The following is a 21,741-nucleotide window of genomic DNA, read 5'->3' on the forward strand; positions in this document are numbered from 1 at the left end:
CTCTGTTATTTTTTGTCGTTCTTTGCTGGCTTTTAAAAGTTTCCCAACCCTCTGGTTTCCTTGGCCATTTTGTATGCCATTGTTTTCAATTTGATACCATCCTTTATTTCCTTAGTTAGCCACAGATGGTTAATCCTTCTCTTAAAGTCTTTCCTTCTCATTGGTATATAATTTTGTTGAGAGATATCACATATCTCCTTAAATGTCCATCACTGCTCATCAAACGTCTTACACTTTAATCTATTTTCCCAGTCCACTTTAGCCACTCTGCCTTCATACCTTTGCAGTCTCCTTTATTTAAGCTTAGGACAGTGGTTTGAGATCCAACTTTCTCATCCTCCAACTGAATTTGAAATCCAACCATGCTATGATCACTCTTTTCTAGAGGATCCTTTACTAGGAGATCATTTATTAATCCTGTCTCATTACACAGTACCAGGTCTAAGATAGCCTGCTCCCTAGTTGGTTCCACAAAGTATTGTTCTATGAATCCATCCCGGATACACTATGAACTCTTCCTCAAGGCTACCGTGGCCAATTTGATTTGTCCAATCAATATGAAGATTAAAATCGCCCATGATTATTGTCTGTAAGGGGATAAAATACGGTCACTAGAATGGAGACAGACAGATGGTCACGAAAGTGGATACTGAATTGAACTGACAAATGGTCTAGATTGTAGGGTTTATCAGTATTAGGAGGTTCTGAGGAATCAGGAATTCCTCTGTCTTACATTAGGAATAGTAATATTGACTGATTATGTAAAACTCGCATCTGTATGTAAAGCACGCTTATACACTCTCTCACAGTGGGTTAAGAAGAGGGAAACAACAAAGCTTGATGGTTAATGAACCATCCATTGTGTTAACCTTAATACAGACTTGCATTCTGAATAACACATCCACCAAGGGCAGTGGAGAGTCAACAGTCTGGAACATAGATTGTAACAGCATCTGAATCTCATGAGAAACTAGGACATTATGACTGGAGTTCTCTTGGGAACAGGATTAAGAAAGCAGGTGTTTGGGAACAAGATAGCAAACCCTGGGAAGCAAGGTTACTTCACACATCATGAGGAACTGAGGCAAAGTTGACACCACTGAATAACACATTCCAGGAAGGCGACATGTGATGGGAGATGGACAAGTGGGAAAGAACCACTCAGAGCCAGTCTGATAAGTGTCAACAAATCAATGTAACTTCGCTGATAACAGTAGGCCAATCGATGGTTTTGTAGGATTGCACACCTCAGAAAATGTATAACTGTAATTGCAAACTGTTGTTCTGGGAAGTGTTCATCAGAACCCTTCCCCTGCATGCTTGAATAAAAACCGAATTGAACTGAAGTTTAAACCGAAGATACTGGCGCATCAACGTATCTCTCCCCTTCAGTTAAAGGGGAGGGCTGCTGCGAGCTCTGCATCTTTTTCAGTTAGGTCCACCGAGTCATCAGGGAGGCTTTTGGCCGGGGGAATAATTGTCAGTCGGCCGACAAAAAAAAAGGTGGCGCTGCCACCCCTTTAAGGGCAGCTACGCCCCCAACCAACAAGGCCCAACAAGGAGTGCACCGACACAAAAAGCTGTCGGGGGCACCAAGCTGCGGCCGGGAGACTTTTGCAGCCGAGGTGGCTCCGTTGCGGTGCGCGCTCTGATGACGTCTTTAAGAAGCATCTGCAGGGGCGGATCGTCACACCGCAGCAAAACGCCCCGAAGTGAATTCGGCACCACCCCATGGCCGCCGCTTCCAGGCGGTCAGAGGCCTCATCGGGATGCTGAGTTTCGGAACCCCCCGAGTTTTGACTTATATACCCAACTTCCTGCTCCCTTACCTCAGGGTAGCCAGAATTTCACCTTCCCAAAGCACAGTCCATCATTACAATATACACAAGCACTATATGCAAAACCTTTAACTGTAGAAGAACTACAATATCAAGTGTTAAAAAATCTATAATACACATATACAAACACTGCTTATGTCTTTGTACTGTGGCAAAAATCAAGATTGTGTGTATATAATAGAACAGATTTCAAACTGTTCAAATTTTTGACAACGTATGTGCTGTCAGGGGTCCTAGAATGATTAAGAGATTATTTAAAATCAAAGAGATCATCTTTCAAGCATAACTGCATTCTGCTGTAGCATTTTAACAGTGAGATATGTAATTTCTGCAATTCCATATTCCCTGCGAGGTGCCACATTCACAGGAATTGTGGATTGGAGAATATAGCCCTATCTCCAGCCCATACTTCCAAGTGGCTCAAAATTGGCCAGGAGTTGCTCTGTTTTTTTTTTGGAGCAACTTGATTTTTCTGGAGTATCTTAAAAATCCACATTTTGCACATTCAATTTGCACCAGTGTAAGTGAGTTAGTTAGGATTTTTTTTAGTTTAGGTTTATTTTTTTCAAAAGGGGGCGTTACCAGCCATCTATGCCCGTTTTGGTCTTTTAGGCCACTTTGGCAGGCTAATAGTTACTCCAAACTAACTTATGACAGCGTATGTGGCCACTTGTGGCTGCTTGCGGAGAGTTAAGAAATCAGCGCAGGTAGGTACATCGGAGTTGAGCAGAACTTAATGACTTGACTAAAGAATGCGAATAGGATCAAACAGCTATATAGGACATCATATGACAAACTTCGTAAAGTTAATTTACTATCCAACAGAAGCATTCATGGAAGCTTAAACTACAAAAATAAAAGAAGTAAAAGATAGTTGAATTAAATTGCCCTCATCTCATAACTAATTAAAGGTAATTAAAGAAAGTGATTCGGCACAACGATGATCCCACCCTTACCGTGTGCAGTGTGATTTCTGCCCCACTACTATAATTCTGCAAAAGTCCCTAATGGAGAGGATATGACAGTTTCTGGGTGGCAGCACATCATTGCTTGTGCCAATAAATCATTACTTGCCACAACAAATCTTAGCAAACATTAACATAATGAGCAGCAAACAGCAATGCTATTCAAACAAAGCCCAAGAGATAAAATGCTGAACTGGAGCTTTCAAGCTGGCTTCAAAGTGGAGAGCTGCATAGTGCCAGTCATACTTGGAATCGCATTTTAAAATAACCAAACACCAGCTAACTACTTCCCGTATTCTGCAATAATTGTGAAGTTATGTACTTAATTGTAAATGTACTACAACATGCCATTGCAGACACGATCTTGATGTCCGGTCCGAACAAGGCATTTTCTCCTGCAGTGGGCCAGCCTGTGCGGTAGGCCACTCGGCCTGGGAGAGGCGGCATGCATCGGGTCCCACGCTGCAGCACGCACACTGAGAGGCTGGGGGCAGGAACTACTGCGCATGCGCGCACACTCCAATGTGCATGTGGCGAGCTACCGACTCTGTTTCTGGTGCAGGGCCCTATCTCTGCCCCCCAATCGACTGGCCACGCCGCGCCAAGCCCCGAGGAAGCAGCACAGCGACCAGAATCGGAGGACATTTTTTCGGCGCTCTTTTCCTCCTACAAAAGCGGCGCAATTCTGGTGAGTGCGGCAAAAATCTGCAAGGGCCAATTTTGAACTCAATGAATGCAGCTTCTTGCTCGGCACACAAAATCACATCTTTACTTATAGTTTATTATTGCAATCATGCCGAAGTACAGAGGAAAATAAATGCTTACATCTTCAACCTCTTCCATCTCTTCTTCTACTTCATTCTCCTCTTCATCAGTTTCTCTTTTCTTTTTATCTTTCTCTACCTTGTCTGGATTCCATTGTTCTCGCTGGTATATATTCCCTGTTACAGGATCTTGACGTTGTCCAGACACACGCTCACACAAGTCATGATCGGGACACTATTAACAAATATAAAAGAAATGCTGTAAAATTTTTCCCCTGTAACATTTTTGTATAATCTTTGATTTTTTTGTTGCATTTAATCATGCGTCAAATGTTCAAATTCCTTCTTTTACTTCTTGTGTGTGGCAACAGAAGATAACATTACTGAAACATAATTGCAACACACAACTCATTTTACTGCACTTAGTTCCTTCATGCAATGTGTTTTCCTTTTTTGGGATTCTTGCCAGAACGCCGTTGATCTCCATGGGCAGAAATTACTGCAGCGGAGTATCTCGCGGCAATTACAGTCAAATTAGATATAGAAAGATAAATAAAGAGATGGAAAGAAAGATGAATTAAGAGAGAGAAAAAAGTGACAAAAGAAAAGTAAGAAAAACATGTTTAAAATTGAAATATAGAATTTTAAAAGCTCTAGGAATAATTTACTGAGACTCCATAGTTTGAACTGTTCCCTTTCTGGGCCTCCAAAATTGAGTTTCATGTCAGGACCATAAATTACATAATTAGCAGGGTCCTTACAACATGAAATAGCAGCTATAAATGTCTGAGGCAAGATTAATTCATACTTCCGACACAAATCCAGCAATTTCTTGGCACTCACAGGGAGGTTGGAATTTTTGCAAAGCTAATGGCAAATAGTCCAGCAATTTGTGGCAATTCACAACACATGGCGTTTCTCTTCCTCTCCACGAATTGCTGGATTTTTTACGTACTAATAATGGGTGACATAACATTGGAATAATTGAGTCAGGAGGTAACAAATGCATGGATGAGTATATAATGTTGCAAATGGTTGTATAATCAGCAGTGGCTCAGTTGGTAGTACCCTCGCCTCTGAGGAAGAACTTTGTGGGTTCAAGTCCCACTCCAGGGACTTGAGCACAAACATCTAGGCTGGCACTCCAGTGCAGTGCTGAGGGAGTGCTGCACTGTTAGAGGTGTGTTTTTCTGATGAGACATTAAACCGAGACCCTCTCAGCTCTCTCAGGTGAATGTAAAATATCCCATGGCACTATTTCTTAGAAGAGCAGGGGAGATAGCCCTGGTGCCCTGGCCAATATTTATCACTCAATTAACATCAGTAAAACAGATTATCTGGTCATTAACACATTGCTGTTTGTGGGAGCAAATTTGCTACTGCGTTTCCTACATTACAACAGCGATTACACTTCGAAAAGAACTTCATTGGCTATAAAGCGTTTTGGGACGTCCGGTAGTTATGAAAGATGCTATATAAATATGCAAGTCTTTCCTACTTTCTTTCTATATCATACTTAATATCCTTTCAGAAAATTTCACCACGGGATTTTGTCATTTACCAAACAAACAATAAAATAATTGTCGTTTTATCATATAAGAGTTTGGTTTGTTCAATAGATTACAGTAATAAAATCATTTTACCTTAATATTAATAATGAAGTCAGGCTTTAGATTCAGATTTTTTATGAGGTCTATTTGCTCCGAAATCTTCAAGTATTCCTCAGACAGAGAAGGATATCCACACAAAATATAGCCTAAAGAGAGAGTTTTTTTTTAAATTAGTACTCAACACAATTCTGGTTAATAACATAATGAAATATGTATATTACATACTCAGGGTATGTTAATAAAAGCAAAAAAAGATCGAATTCACAAAAACTTTATAAAACATATGTCTGAATCTGCAGCAGTTTATTGCTTTCTGAGGTACAATGCAAGTACTTTTCTTTTACCTCTTCATTAGCTTTTTTTTTAGAAAATTCAAAATATTTAATAGATTCCTTTTGGGGAACCATTAAAAACACTATAGGGCTAGACTTTCCACTAGGTGGCCATCGCCCCCAAAAATGGGCTTTGTTCCAGCGATGTAGGACGTCTCAGCCTTACTGATCGCTGGTACATGGCCCATTTTTTTTTTACGATTTTCCATTCGGCCTTAGGCCAGCGATGTGGAATGGGCCATCTGATTTTTTGGCAAAGTCGCATTAGCCCACCGAAAGAGGAAGTCAAAAGCTTCCCTAGTAACGGCCTCGTGCGCATGTGTGAGATTTTTTTTTCTTTTCTCGACCGACTGGTTTTACCGCGTTTTAGGAGGTCAGGGGTCATCACACATGCTCAGAAGGTACAGGGTGGAGGAGAGAGAGAGAGAAAGAGAGAAGATAGAGAGGTGGAAGCCAGAGAATCGAATCAGAAGCCAGTGCAAGTAGAGAATCGAATAAAAGATCATTTAATTCATATAAATCATATAACTTTAAATTTATTATAATATAATATAATATTAAAAATGTCTATGGAACTAGAAGGAAAAGGGCAGCAAAGCCTTTCAGCAACGAGGCCAATGAGGCCCTGTTAAACAAGGTCCATTCCCGGTGGGGCGAACTGACTTGGGGTGTGCACGGGAAACCCCCCCCCTCCCCCCCCGTCTTTACCGGAAAATCTGGGCGGAGATCACTGCAGTGGTGTCCTCGGCATTCCGCGAGCGAGAGGATCTGACCAGTGCCGAAAACGCTGGAATAGTTTGGTAGCGGCAGCAAGAGTAAGTTGCATTTTCTATTTTACTGATGCAAATTTTTATCATAACAATGAATCTCCGGTAGCGAATTTAAGTTTGTCATTCATAAATGTATTACGTAAACCATGTTAAGATACGGACAGTGCTCTGAAACAGCAGCATGTAACGTTTTAAACCGTTGTGACCATGGGGCCAAGTTTCGGCCTGAGTTGCTCCTGTTTTTTTGGAGCAACTGGTTTAGAATGGAGTATCTTAGAAATTTGAATTCTTGGCATTTAGTTTGCTCCAGTTCTAGTCAGTTAGAACAGTTTCACTTTGGAACAGAATTTTTTTTCAAAAGGGGGCGTGTCCGGCCACTTACGCTTGTTTTCAAAGTTTAGGCAGTGAAAACTTACTCCAAACTAACTCTTCTCTATAACAGCCCCAGTCTAACACTTAAAAGGCCCCATTACTTTCAATATTTATTTTCACTTGGTATAAATGCACTTTTCACTAAAAAATGCCGAATCCACTAGACTACTATTAGTAAAATTAAATATAATTAATAATCTGAGTAGATCTATCGATACAGGACCGTTACATAACTCACTACTATCTATGCACGATTTTTTACCTGTCTCCACCCTTCCTCCGATCTTCAAAATGTTGCCCGTAGTGCCCATTTCCTTCAGTAAGGCCCGGAAAAAGCAACAATTATCCAGCCCTGTTCTCAGCGAGCGATCAGCCCGGCCTTGTGATGGCGATGTGCCGAAAGTTGGGATGGGCCTTGTGTGGCCGATCAGCTCGGCGATCAGTTCGGCAAAGTGAGCTGAAATTTGGGGGTTATTTTTCCGGTGATCTTTCTGGCCTAGTTTCCACTTTTTCCTCAAAATGGGCAATAGAGGTCCGTTTTGGGCGATATATGGGCCATAGATGGGCGATGTGAAGTGGAAAGTCTATCCCGATTTATCTTTTCATAACTTTGATTTGCCTCCATAATGAATTTACCTAAACTCCTCCGGAAAGAACCATTTCTCATCCCCCTCCTGAGGGGATTACACAGAATATACAGCACAGAAACAGGCCATTTGGCCCAACCAGTCCATGCTGGCGTTTATGCTCCACTCAAGCCTCCTCCCATCTTTCCTCATCTAACTATCAGCATAACCCTCTATTCCCTTCTCCCTCATATGCTTATCTAGCCTCCCCTTAATACATCTATACTATTTGCTTCAACCACTCTCTGAGTAGAGAGGTTCCTTCTGAATTCATTATTTGATTTTTTGGTGACAATCTTATATTGGTGGCCTCTCGTTTGCTCTTCCCCACAAGTGCAAACATTCTCTCTCTATATAAACCTTTCATAATTTTAAAGACCTATCAGGTCACCCCTCATACTTCTCTTTTCAAGAATTTACAGCACGGAAGGAGGGCATTTCGGCCCATCGTGTCCATACCGGCCGACCAAGAGCTATCCAGCCTAATCCCACTTTCCAGCTCTTGGTCCATAGCCCTGTAGGTTATGGCACATCAAGTGCACATTCAAGTATCTTTTAAATGTGGTGACGCTTTCAGCCTCTACCACCCTTTCAGGCAATGAGTTCCAGACCCGCAACACCATCTGGGTAAAGAAATTTCCACTCATATTTCCTCTAACTCTCCCTCAATTACTGTAAATCTATGCCCCCTGGTTGTTGACCACTCAGCCAAGGGAAACAGGTCCTTCCTATCCACTCTATCCAGGCCCCTCATAATTTTATAGACCTCAATCAGGTCTCCCCTTAGCCTCCTCTGTTCCAAAGAAAACAGACCCAGCATCTCCAATCTTTCCTCATAGCCAAAATTCTCGAGTTCAGGCAACATTCTTGTAAATTTCCTCTGCACCCTTTCCAGTGCAATCAGATCTTTCCTGTAATGTGGTGACCAGAACTGCACAGTACTCCAGCTGCGGCCTAACCAGTGTTTTATACAGTTCAAGCATAACCTCCTTGCTCTTGTAATCCATGCCACGACATATAAAGGCTAGTATTCCATATGCCTTCTTAACTACCTTATCTACCTGGCCTGCTACCTTCAGGGATCTGTGGACCTGCACTCCAAGGTCCTTTTGTTCCTCTACACTTTTCAGTGTCGTACCATTTAATGTGTATTCCCTTGCCTTGTTAGACCTCCCCAAATGCATTACCTCACAGTTATCTGGATTCAATTCCATTTGCTACTGTTCCGCCCACCTGACCAGTACATTGCTATCTTCCTGCAGTCCACAGCTTTATTCTTCATTATCAACCACACAGCCTATTTTAGTGTCATCTTCAAACTTCTTAATCATACCCCCAACATTTAAATACAAATCATTGATATATACTACAAAAAGCAAGGGACCCAGCACTGAGCCCTGCGGAACCCCTCTGGATATAGTCTTCCAGTCACAAAAACACCCATCAACCATTACACTTTCCTTCTTGCCTCTGAGCCAATTTTGGATCCAACTTGCCACTTTGCCCTGGATCCCATGGGCTATTACTTTTGTGACCAGTCTGCCAGGTGGGACCTGATCAAAAGCTTTGCTAAAATCCAGATACACTACATCATACGCACCGCCCTCATCGACCCTCCTTGTTACCTCCTCGAAAAATTCAATCAAGTTCGTCAGACACGATCTTCCCTTCACAAATCCATGCTGACTATCCTTGATTAATCCATGTCTTTCCAAATGAAGATCTATCCTGTCCCTCAGGATTTTTTCCAATAATTTTCCCACCACCGAGGTTAGGCTGACTGGCCTGTAATTACTCGGTCTATCCCTTTCTCCCTTTTTAAAAAAAGGTACAACATTAGCAGTCCTCCAGCACCTGTAGCCAGAGAGGATTAGAAAATGATGGTCAGAGGCTGTGCTATTTCCTCTTTTGCTTCTCTTAAAAAAGGAGGGAGAGAGAAAACAGGGAATTATAGACTGGTCAGCCTGACATCGATAGTGGGGAAAATGTTGGAATCAATTATTAAAGATGTAATAGCAGCACATTTGGAAAGCAGTGACAGGATCGGTCCAAGTCAGCATGGATTTAGGAAAGGGAAATCATGCTTGTCAAATCTTCTAGAATTTTTTGAGGATGTAACTAGTAGAGTGGACAAGGGAGAACCAGTGGATGTGGTGGATTTAGACTTTCAAAAGGTTTTTGACAAGGTCCCACACAAGAGATTAGTGTGCAAAATTAAAGCACATGGTATTGGGGGTAATGTATTGACGTAGATAGAGAACTTGTTGGCAGACAGGAAGCAAAGAATAGGAATAAACAGGTCCTTTTCAGAATGGCAGGCAGTGACTAGTGGGGTACCGCAAGGTTCAGTGCTGGGATCCCAGCTATTTACAATATACATTAATGGTTTAGACAAAGGAATTGAATGTAATATCTCCAAGCTTACAGATGACACTAAGCTGGGTGGCAGTGTGAGCTGTGAGAAGGATGCGAAGAGGCTGCAGGGTGACTTGGTTAGGTGCATGGGCAAATACATGGCAGATGCGGTATAATGTAGATAAATGTGAGGTTATCCACTTTGGTGGTAAAAACAGGAAGGCAGATTATTATCTGAATGGTGACAGATTAGTAAAAGGGGAGGTGCAACGAGACCTGGGTGTCATGGTACATCAGTCATTGAAAGTTGGCATACAGGTACAGCAGGCGGTGAAGAAGGCAAATGGCATGTGGGCCTTCATAGCAAGAGGATGTGAGTATAGGAGCAGAGAGGACTTACTACAGTTGTACAGGGCTTTGGTGAGGCCACACCTTGAATATTGTGTACAGTTTTGGTCTCCTAATCTGAGGAAGGACATTCTTGCTATTGAGGGAGTGCAGCGAAGGTTCACCAGACTGATGCCCAGGATGACAGGACTGACATATGAAGAAAGACTGGATCGACTCGGCTTATATTCAATGGAATTTAGAAGAATGAGAGGCGATCTCATAGAAACATATAAAATTCTGACGGGATTGGACAGGTTAGATGCAGGAAGCATGCTCCCGATGTCGGGGAAGTCCAGAACCAGGGGTCACAGTCTAAGGGTAAGGGGTAAGCCATTTAGGACCGAGATGAGGAGAAACTTCTTCAGAGAGTTGTGAGCATGTGGAATTCTCTACCACACAAAGTTGTTGAGGCCAGTTCGTTAGATATATTCAAAAGGGAGTTAGACATGTCCCTTACGGCTAAAGGGATCAAGGGATATGGAGATAAAGCAGGAATGGGGTACTGAAGTTGCATGATCAGCCATGATCATATTGAATGGTGGTGCAGGCTCGAAGAGCTGAATGGCCTACTGCTGCACCTATTTTCTATGTTAACAGCCTGGGATACATTTTATCCAGGCCAGGGATTTATCCAGTTTCAAAACTGCTAAACCCCTTAATACTTCCTCTCTCACTATGTTTATCTCGTCTAAAATTTCACATGCCTCCTCCCTCATTGCAATGTCTGCATCGCCCCTCTCTTTTGTGAAAATGGATGCAAAGTATTCATTAAGAATCCTACAAGAGACCCAGCATGTTCATCATTTCCTGATAGGTGTAACCCTGCATTTCTGGTATCATCCTTGTAAATCTTATTTGCACCCTCTCCAGTGCCTCTATATCCTTTTTAAAATATGGTGACCAGAATTTGGATTTGGCATTGTTTTTTCCTGTCACTGCTAGATGCATGGATAACTAGTTTCATTTTGGAGAGAAGGCTCAGCAGTCCGGGGAGCGTCGAGAGAGGCGGGAGTCGAGAGAGGCGTACCGGTGCAGCTCCAGCTGAGAGAAGGCAAAAAAGAAGTAGAAAGAAATCAAAAGGTGACGTCACAGCCAACGTGGTAAGTGATTGGCTGCTGATTGGTGAGTAGTTTTTCTTTTTCTTTTAGTCAGTAACTTTTAACATTGTTGTCGCCAATTTAAGTGTATCTAAGGGTTAAGTCATGGCAGGACAGCTCGGTCACGTGATATACTCCTCCTGTACCATGTGGGAACACGGGGACAACACCAGTGTCCCTGACGACTACATGTGCGGGAAGTGTGTCCACCTCCAGCTCCTGACGGTCCGCGTTGCGGAGTTGGAGCTGTGGGTGGATTCACTCTGGAGCATCCACGATGCTGAGAATGACGTGACTATCACGTGTAGCGAGTTGGTCTTACCGCAGGAGAAGGGTCCACAGCCAGCGAGGGAATGGAAGACCAGCAGGAAGAGTAGTGCAAGGAAGGTAGTGCAGGGGTCCCCTGTGGTCATGCCACTGCAAAACAGATACACTGCTTTGAGTGCTGTTGAGGGGGATGACTCATCAGGAAAGGGCAGCAGCAGCCAAGTTCATGGCACCGCGGCTGGCTCTGTTGCACAGGAGGGCAGGAAAAAGAGTGGGCGAGCGATAGTGATAGGGGATTCAATTGTAAGGGGAATAGATAGGCGTTTCTGCGGCCGCAACCGAGACTCCAGGATGGTATGTTGCCTCCCTGGTGCAAGGGTCAAGGATGTCTCGGAGCGGGTGCAGGACATTCTGAAATGGGAGGGAGAACAGCCAGTTGTCGTGGTGCACGTTGGTACCAACGACATAGGTAAAAAAAGGGATGAGGTCCTACGAAATGAATTTAAGGAGCTAGGAGCTAAATTAAAAAGTAGGACCTCAAAAGTAGTAATCTCGGGATTGCTACCAGTGCCACGTGCTAGTCAGAGTAGGAATCGCAGGATAGCTCAGATGAATACGTGGCTTGAGCAATGGTGCAGCAGGGAGGGATTCAAATTCCTGGGGCATTGGAACCGGTTCTGGGGGAGGTGGGACCAGTACAATCCGGACGGTCTGCACCTGGGCAGAATCGGAACCAATGTCCTCGGGGGAGTGTTTGCAAGTACTGTTGGGGAGGAGTTAAACTAATATGGCAGGGGGATGGGAACCTATGCAGGGAGACAGAGGGAAACAAAAAGGAGGCAAAAGCAAAAGACAGAAAGGAGATGAGGAAAAGTGGAGGGCAGAGAAACCCAAGGCAAAGAACAAAAAGGGCCATTGTACAGCAAAATTCTAAAAGGACAGAGGGTGTTAAAAAAACAAGCCTAAAGGCTTTGTGTCTTAATGCAAGGAGTATCCGCAATAAGGTGGATGAATTAACTGTGCAAATAGATGTTAACAAATATAATGTGATTGGGATTACGGAGACGTGGCTCCAGGATGATCAGGGCTGGGAACTCAACATCCAGGGGTATTCAACATTCAGGAAGGATAGAATAAAAGGAAAAGGAGGTGGGGTAGCATTGCTGGTTAAGGAGGAGATTAAGGCAATAGTTAGGAAGGACATTAGCTTGGATGATGTGGAATCTATATGGGTAGAGCTGCAGAACACCAAAGGGCAAAAAACGTTAGTGGGAGTTGTGTACAGACCTCCAAACAGTAGTAGTGATGTTGGGGAGGGCATCAAACATGAAATTAGGGGTGCGTGCAATAAAGGTGCAGCAGTTATAATGGGTGACTTTAATATGCACATAGATTGGGCTAACCAAACTGGAAGCAATACGGTGGAGGAGGATTTCCTGGAGTGCATAAGGGATGGTTTTTTAGACCAATATGTCGAGGAACCAACTAGGGGGGAGGCCATCTTAGACTGGGTGTTATGTAATGAGAGAGGATTAATTAGCAATCTCGTTGTGCGAGGCCGCTTGGGGAAGAGTGACCATAATATGGTGGAATTCTGCATTGGGATGGAGAATGAAACAGTTAATTCAGAGACCATGGTCCAGAACTTAAAGAAGGCTAACTTTGAAGGTATGAGGCGTGAATTGGTTGGGATGGATTGGCGAATGATACTGAAGGGGTTGACTGTGGATGGGCAATGGCAGACATTTGGAGACTGCATGGATGAACTACAACAATTGTACATTCCTGTCTGGCATAAAAATAAAAAAGGGAAGGTGGCTCAACCGTGGCTATCAAGGGAAATCAGGGATAGTATTAAAGCCAAGGAAGTGGCATACAAATTGGCCAGAAATAGCAGCGAACCTGGGGACTGGGAGAAATTTAGAACTCAGCAGAGGAGGACAAAGGGTTTGATTAGGGCAGGGAAAATGGAGTATGAGAAGAAGCTTGCAGGGAACATTAAGACAGATTGCAAAAGTTTCTATAGATATGTAAAGAGAAAAAGGTTCGTAAAGACAAACGTAGGTCCCCTGCAGTCAGAATCAGGGGAAGTCATAACGGGGAACAAAGAAATGGCGGACCAATTGAACAATTACTTTGGTTCGGTATTCACGAAGGAGGACACGAACAACCTTCCGGTTATAAAAGGGGTCGGGGGGTCTAGTAAGGAGGAGGAGCTGAGGGAAATCCTGATTAGCCGGGAAATTGTGTTGGGGGAATTGATGGGATTGAAGGCCGATAAATCCCCAGGGCCTGATGGACTGCATCCCAGAGTACTTAAGGAGCTGGCCTTGGAAATAGTGGATGCGTTGACAGTCATTTTCCAACATTCCATTGACTCTGGATCAGTTCCTATAGAGTGGAGGGTAGCCAATGTAACTCCACTTTTTAAAAAAGGAGGGAGAGAGAAAGCAGGGAATTATAGACCGGTCAGCCTGACATCGGTAGTGGGTAAAATGATGGAATCAATTATTAAGGATGTCATAGCAGTGCATTTGGAAAGAGGTGACATGATAGGTCCAAGTCAGCATGGATTTGTGAAAGGGAAATCATGCTTGACAAATCTTCTGGAATTTTTTGAGGATGTTTCCAGTAGAGTGGACAAGGGAGAATCAGTTGATGTGGTATATTTGGACTTTCAGAAGGTGTTCGACAAGGTCCCACACAAGAGATTGATGTGCAAAGTTAGAGCACATGGGATTGGGGGTAGTGTACTAACATGGATTGAGAACTGGTTGTCAGACAGGAAGCAAAGAGTAGGAGTAAATGGGTACTTTTCAGAATGGCAGGCAGTGACTAGTGGGGTACCGCAAGGTTCTGTGCTGGGGCCCCAGCTGTTTACATTGTACATTAATGATTTAGATGAGAGGATTAAATGTAGTATCTCCAAATTTGCGGATGACACTAAGTTGGGTGGCAGTGTGAGCTGCGAGGAGGATGCTGTGAGGCTGCAGAGCGACTTGGATAGGTTAGGTGAGTGGGCAAATGCATGGCAGATGAAGTATAATGTGGATAAATGTGAGGTTATCCACTTTGGTGGTAAAAACAGAGAGACAGACTATTATCTGAATGGTGACAGATTAGCAAAAGGGGAGGTGCAAAGAGACCTGGGTGTCATGGTACATCAGTCATTGAAGGTTGGCATGCAGGTGCAGCAGGCGGTTAAGAAAGCAAATGGCATGTTGGCCTTCATAGCAAGGGGATTTGAGTACAGGGGCAGGGAGGTGTTGCTACAGTTGTACAGGGCATTGGTGGGGCCACACCTGGAGTATTGTGTACAGTTTTGGTCTCCTAACCTGAGGAAGGACATTCTTGCTATTGAGGGAGTGCAGCGAAGGTTCACCAGACTGATTCCCGGGATGGCGGGACTGACCTATCAAGAAAGACTGGATCAACTGGGCTTGTATTCACTGGAGTTCAGAAGAATGAGAGGGGACCTCATAGAAACATTTAAAATTCTGACGGGGTTAGACAGGTTAGATGCAGGAAGAATGTTCCCAATGTTGGGGAAGTCCAGAACCAGAGGTCACAGTCTAAGGATAAGGGGTAAGTCATTTAGGACCGAGATGCGGAGGAACTTCTTCACCCAGAGAGTGGTGAACCTGTGGAATTCTCTACCACAGAAAGTTGTTGAGGCCAATTCACTAAATATATTCAAAAAGGAGTTAGATGAGGTCCTTACTACTAGGGGGATCAAGGGGTATGGCGAGAAAGCAGGAATGGGGTACTGAAGTTGAATGTTCAGCCATGAACTCATTGAATGGCGGTGCAGGCTAGAAGGGCCGAATGGCCTACTCCTGCACCTATTTTCTATGTTTCTATATTTCTATGTTTCTAAAACAGTTCTTGAAATGGGGCTGATCTGCAATGAGGTTAGCTGTGACAAGTACGGGATTAGACAAAGAAGGCATCTCAAATTAGTTTGCATCTCAGTTTCCTTGGTGTTGTAGCCTGTGGACCTGCTGCATCCTGTCCTGGATCTGGTCTTTTCTATCGACTATGTCACCATCTACCTCTCCTTCCTCCTTTGGGTGTTCTATCTGCAGGCTTTTCTGGAGAACAGAATTGTGCAGGACACAACAATCAACCACAATACAAGAAAGTCTGCTTGGCAAATAGTGTTGGGCACCCGGACTTCTCCAGACACATCGGAGTTGATTTTAGCTTGGGACAGGATCGATGCCTTGATGTGGCTATGAGGGGCGGGAGAAAGGGAAGAGTCCCGAAGCGGGCGGCTCACCTGGAAGTCACGAAGAAAGCAAGGTCTTGCCAATTTAATGGCCTCATTTAAATTTTTTAAAATCTATCTGCTGCCTGAAGCTGGCAAGAGTGACGTCTAGTCTGATGGGCGGGAGCAGGAATTGGAGCGGGAGCTGGATGTTGCTGGAAATCCAAGGAACAGTCCCCCATATAAGGTAACTGCTAGGGGAAGGGGTTGCAGTTCCAATGCCAATCAGGGGAGGCAGATACAAGGCCAGGGCTGAGTAGACTCAAAGACTCCTTGAGGAGCCCAGGGTAGCATTCTGAGCCCACAGGAATTCCACATTGTAATGTATGCCCCTGTGAGAATGCTTACAGGTTTGTAGAGCTGTTGCCATTAATAGCTCCGGGCAAAGGGCGGTCGAGGGGGTCGTTCAGCCCGACTGCCCACCTCTCTTCTGCGGCTACATTCACGCCAGGGTATCCTTGGAGATGGAGCATATGGTGTCCATGCTCGTGGCCTTCCGTGAGAGATGGGCGCCGGAGACACTGGAGTGCATCATTACCCCTGGAAACCAAATTTTAATTTGGTTTAAGTTTCCTTTAAAGTTTAACGTCTAAAATTATGGGTTCTAGTGCCCTTACCAAAAGGGGGCACTTTTTTCAAGTTTAGTTTAAAAAAATTGTAGAGTTGTTGCCATTAACTGGTCCGGGCAGAGGGTCGTCAAGGTGGCCATTCAGCCCAACTGCTTTGCCCTTCATTGCATATACACCAAAACCTACACTGTTCTGATCGGTTTTCACCCAGTGATTATCGTTGGGTCTGTCCTTGGATTTACATGTGCCTTACTTGGCACTGGTACCATCTTGCCCACTTGAACCGACACTGTTGTGTGGTATTGTTGCCATCTATTCTTCTTCGTTTCATAAATCCCCCTCCGACTAGGGCTCGCCCTCTTCTATGTTTCTGCAGCTTAGTGACTGAACTGCTACTATTGCCGGTAAGGGGTGAAATTACTTAATATTTCTTCATGAAGAAATCCCAACTTTTTTGTCGCCACTTTATAATGTATTTGCTTCATGTGTTTGCTTAAGAATTCATAGCAACACAGTGCTATTAAGAACTATTTGGTCTATTAACAAAGGTTTAACAATCACACTACACTTTGCCAGTTCATACACCAGCCAGACCTGCCTCATCATGGATCCACCTAACCCAACTGGCTGGGGTTTTATTGAGGCTTGTGAATATCATGTAACTAGCTAATATCATGTCACTCCGAACTCAAAAGTTCTACAACTATTTCAGCTGTGAACATTAAACAAGTGCCCCCTGATTAAAGGGGGGGGGGTCACACTCCAAAAACTTTTCAAATGCCCCCTTGGTTTTTTTGAGGGCACCAAAAACACAAATTATACAAGTGCCCCCTGGCTAAAAGTGCGGGGGGAGCACTAAAACCGACATAGACAAATTAAACTTTAAACATTAAGGATCAAATAAAAATTTGGTTGCCGGGGGTGATGATGCACTCCAGTCCCTCCGGCGCCCAGCTCTTGCGGAAGGCCCCGACCATCCCGGCTCCTGCTCACTGAACCCCGGCCCACAGCCCAGCCCCCGTTCACTGAACCCCGGCCCACAGCCTGGCCCCCGTTCACTGAACCCCGGCCTCCGGTAGGTGTGTGTGAGGGAATCGCGGGGGCGACTACGGCCTCGGGCTGCTGCTTGGTCCGCAGCCTGTCTGTCCCGGCTGGGTAATTGCAGCCTGGACACCGCGTGCTCCATCTCCAGGGACACCCTGGCGCGAACGTAGCCGCAGAAGAGAGGCAGGCAGTCTGGCTGAGCTACCCCCTCGACCGCCCTCTGCCCAGACCTGTTAATGGCAACAGCTCTACAATACTTTTAAAGTAATGTTAATACAAGTGCCCCCTTATTAAAGGGGCACTAAAATCAACAAATTAAACAAATTACATTTTTTGAACGAAGGTCAAATTAAAATTTGGTTGCTGGGGTGATGATGCACTCCAATCCCTTCGGTGCCTACCTCTCGCAAGCATACCATCGACACCAAGTGCTGCATCTCCAGGAAGAGAGGCAGGCAGTTGGGCTGAATGGCCACCTTGACGACCCTCTACCCGGACCAGTTAATGGCAACAACTCTACAATTTTTTTAAACTAAACTTGAAATCAAGTGCCCCCTTTTGGTAAGGGCAGCACTAGAACCCATAATTTTAGACGTTAAACTTTAAAGGAAACTTAAACCAAATAAAAATTTGGTTTCCAGAGGTAATGATGCACTCCAGTCTCTCCGGCGCCCATCTCTCGCGGAAGGCCGCGAGCGTGGACACCATGTGCTCCATCTCCAAGGATACCCTGGCGTGAACGTAGCCGCAGAAGAGAGGCGGGCAGTCGGGCTGAACGACCCCCTCGACCCGGAGCTATTAATGGCAACAGCTCTAAAAACCTGTAAGCATACTCACAGGGGCATACATTACAATGTGGAATTCCTGTGGGCTCAGAATGCTACCCTGGGCTCCTCAAGGAGTCTTTGGGTCTACTCAGCCCCGGTCTTGTGTCTGCCTCCCCTGATCGGCATTGGAACTGCAACCCCTTCCCCTAGCACTTACCTTATATGGGGGACTGTTCCTTGGATTTCCAGCAACATCCAGCTCCCGCTCCAATTCCTGCTCCCGCCCATCAGACCTGATGTCACTCTTGCCAGCTTCAGGCAGCAGATAGATTTAAAAAATTTAAATGAGGCCATTAAATTGGCAAGACCTTGCTTTCTTCGTGACTTCCAGGTGAGCCGCCTGCTTCGGGACTCTTCCCTTTCTCCCGCCCCTCATAGCCACATCAAGGCATCGATCCTGTCCCAAGCTAAAATCAACTCCGATGTGTCTGGAGAAGTCTGGGTGCCCAACACTATTTGCCAAGCAGAGTTTCTTGTATTGTGGTTGATTGTTGTGTCCTGCACAATTCTGTTCTCCAGAAAAGCCTGCAGATAGAACACCCAAAGGAGGAAGGAGAGGTAGATGGTGACATAGTTGATAGAAAAGACCAGGTACAGGACAGGATGCAGAACGTTAGTACTGATTAATAATCGATAGATTAATCTGACAATAGATACAGCGGCTGATTGCTTAATAATGAATCAGGATGTGCATTACAAGAATTTCAGGGGCATACCATTAAAAGCGAGCTCAGCAGAGCTGAAAACATATTCAGGAGAAAAACTGCAGACGCTTGTACAAATGGAGTGTATATTACAAAACCAGGGGCAACAAGCAAGATTATCTATTATTATAGCGAAATACATCAATCGGCCAACAAGTATAGGCAAAGATTGGCTAAGAGTGCTTCATTTGGATTGGTAAAGCGCCGGTACAGAAATGGTTAAGTCTCGGCTAGATACGCTGCTGGGGAAATATGCTAACATGTTTGAGGACTCATACAAGAGAATCAAGGGATACAATGCACATATTTGGATTAGGAGGGCTGTCAAACCTATTTTTTTTAGACCAAGGCCGGTACCATATGCATTAAAATCACAAATTGAGTGAGAGCTTGATAAGTTGGAGAAAAACTGTGTTTTAACAAAGATCGATAGGAGTGACTGGGCCACCCCATTAGTTGTAGTTCCGAAGGCAGACAAAACAGTATGGCTTTGTGGGGATTATAAAATGACCCTGAAGCAAGCAGCTGATAATGAACAGTACACTTTACCGACATCACAGGACCTGTATGCAGAACTGGCATGAGCCAAAGTCTTCACAAAACTGGATCTCTCCCACGCCTATGCTCAACTCAACATTGACAAGGATAGTCAGCAGTATGAGAGTCAACACACACACACATACACTTCATACATTAAGTTGCCCTATGGTTTCAAGTCCTCACCAAAGATATTTCAGGCTAATGGATCAGATTTTACAGGGAATGAATCACTGTTTGTGCCATCAAGATGATGTGTTGATAGCCACCAGCACAGAGGGAAAACCTGGAAATCTTAGAAGTATTATTCAGACAGTTCAATGAACATAATCTGAAGCTGGAGAGGTGTAAATGTGCATTCATACAGCATGAGGTGCTTTATCTAGGATTGTGGGTTGATGAAAATGGTCTCCAACCAGTTAAGGAGAAAGTGCAAGTCATCATGATGGCTCCAGAACCAAAAAACATTACTGAATTACACTCAACAAAAGCGAACAAAATTATGCCTAGATTGAGAAAGAGGCTTTGGCGATTATATTTGGTATTAAAAAGTTTCAACCGTTTCTTTTGGGACGCCAATTCACGCTAGTAACCTATCTCAAACCGTTACTAGCTATCCTAGGCCCACAGGCGGCAATTCCATCTATGGCAGCTTCCAGGATGCAAAGATGGGCTATTTTATTGTCTCAGTACAATTACAAAAATGAGCATCAAACGTCGATGCAGAATGCAGTGGCGGATGCCCTTTCACGGTTGCCTCATGAAGATTCTGATGTTGGTCAATCTTCACTCTAGATGTCGCTGATGAGGACTTTCCAGTCACCGCCTCTGTTCTTGCAGAGCACACACAGGAAGATGTCACGTTACAGCGGGCCTATAAGCACACCCTGCGAGGGTGGTCTGAAGATCAGACGCATTTAGACGAAGGGATAAGGCCCTTTTATCATCGTCGGCACGAATTATCGCGTGAGCAGAGTTGTCTTAAATGGGGCCCGTGAGTAGTCATTCCCAGTGCGGGCCAAAGTTTTGGTGGAACTTCATGGAGAGCTAACTGACATTGTAGGCATGAAAGCGGTGGCCCGAAGATTTGTTTATTGGCCTGGGTTGGATAAAGACTTAGGGCCCGAAATTCACCAGGACATAAGGTCCGCCCATTTCTTGGCGGTATTCTGGCAGTGCATTGTTTAAAACCACCGGAATATTGCCAAGACCAAAGAGCGCTAGTTTGGTGATATTTTTTTTGTCAGTATGCGAGTGGTGTGCAGTGGGCGGTATGCAGCATTATAGTCGATCAAGATCGACTTTGTTGTCGATGGACGGTGCGGCACTGCACTGTGCATGCGCAATTTTTTTTTCCCCCCACCGATGCTTTTTCCCCGTGATTTCGGGGGTCAGGGGTCACCAGCTCAGAGTTGAAGTCGAGGGAGAGAGTGAAAAGGAGCAGCAAAGTATTCACGGGTCACTTGTTTTCAGCAAAGATTCGAGAATCATATTAGTAACAAATAATAATTATACAATATCAATAATACATATTTTATAAATAAAAATATTATAAATATATTAAATATAAATATAATGGAAATGCTGAAAAAGTCAAAGCGCAGGAACATCGAGAAGTACGGGAGGTTGAGGGCGCCTGCCTTCGACGAAACGAAGCTACCTGCCCTGCTGGAGAATATCATGGAGAGATACTCCTACTTAAAGTGTGGTCATGGAAAGCCCCCCCCACCACTGCCCCCAAAAGGAGTACAACAGAATATGAGACGAGATCAGGGAGGCTGTCTCCTCCACAAGTACAACGGTTCGCACTGGAGAAAGGTGTCGTAAGAGATGGAACGACCTGGTGAGGGTAGCAAGAATAAGTAACAATTTTATTTATGCACTCCCCATGTGCGGCATTGTATTTGTGCTTTCAGGCAATGACAAGAGGTGTGTGTGTGTGTGTGTGTGTGTGTGTGTGTGTGAACCTGTGTGTCTGCGACGTTAAATGGATTGAAGATTTTTATTTTCAGTTACTTCACTTTCTGCAGAAGACAACATCTGCAACAGCAGCGGATCAGCGGCTTTTGGGGGGGGGCGGGCGGGCGGGGGGGGAGGACCCCCAACGCAAGAACATTGACAAAGATTGAGATCCGTGCCCTGTCGCTGGTTGGGGATAGCAACCGTGCCACCACCAATGTTGGAGCTTACCCACCCGCACCGGATGGTCAGTTCAATACCATCCCCAGTCTGTGTTGCCCGGTCCTATAATGTCATGTAACTGTAACGTTGGCCTAATGTAATTTAAGTTTATGGCACTGTAATGTTGGGCTCATGTGATGTACTGTAATGTTGGGAGCATGTAACGCAATGCATATGTATATGTATATATGTATTGTCTGTCTGCGATATGTAGTGCAGTAATGGT

At 44.5% G+C, this 21,741-nt stretch overlaps 1 protein-coding gene across 4 annotated transcripts in view; it reads right to left on the reverse strand.

Annotated features, from left to right (window-relative positions):
* Positions 1-21,741, reverse strand: part of ak9 (adenylate kinase 9) — a 702,269-nt gene that overhangs the window by 654,024 nt on the left and 26,504 nt on the right. For all 4 annotated transcript variants that reach the window (XM_070885675.1, XM_070885673.1, XM_070885672.1 and 1 more), the window contains exons 6-7: positions 5,211-5,323; positions 3,629-3,802 (exon numbers count right to left, since the gene is read on the reverse strand). In XM_070885675.1, the coding sequence (XP_070741776.1) occupies positions 3,629-3,802; positions 5,211-5,323 (287 nt within the window). The remainder of the gene's footprint in view (positions 1-3,628; positions 3,803-5,210; positions 5,324-21,741) is intronic.

The sequence above is a fragment of the Pristiophorus japonicus genome, chromosome 7 (genome assembly GCF_044704955.1).
Source record: "Pristiophorus japonicus isolate sPriJap1 chromosome 7, sPriJap1.hap1, whole genome shotgun sequence".
Taxonomy (NCBI): Eukaryota; Metazoa; Chordata; class Chondrichthyes; family Pristiophoridae; genus Pristiophorus; species Pristiophorus japonicus.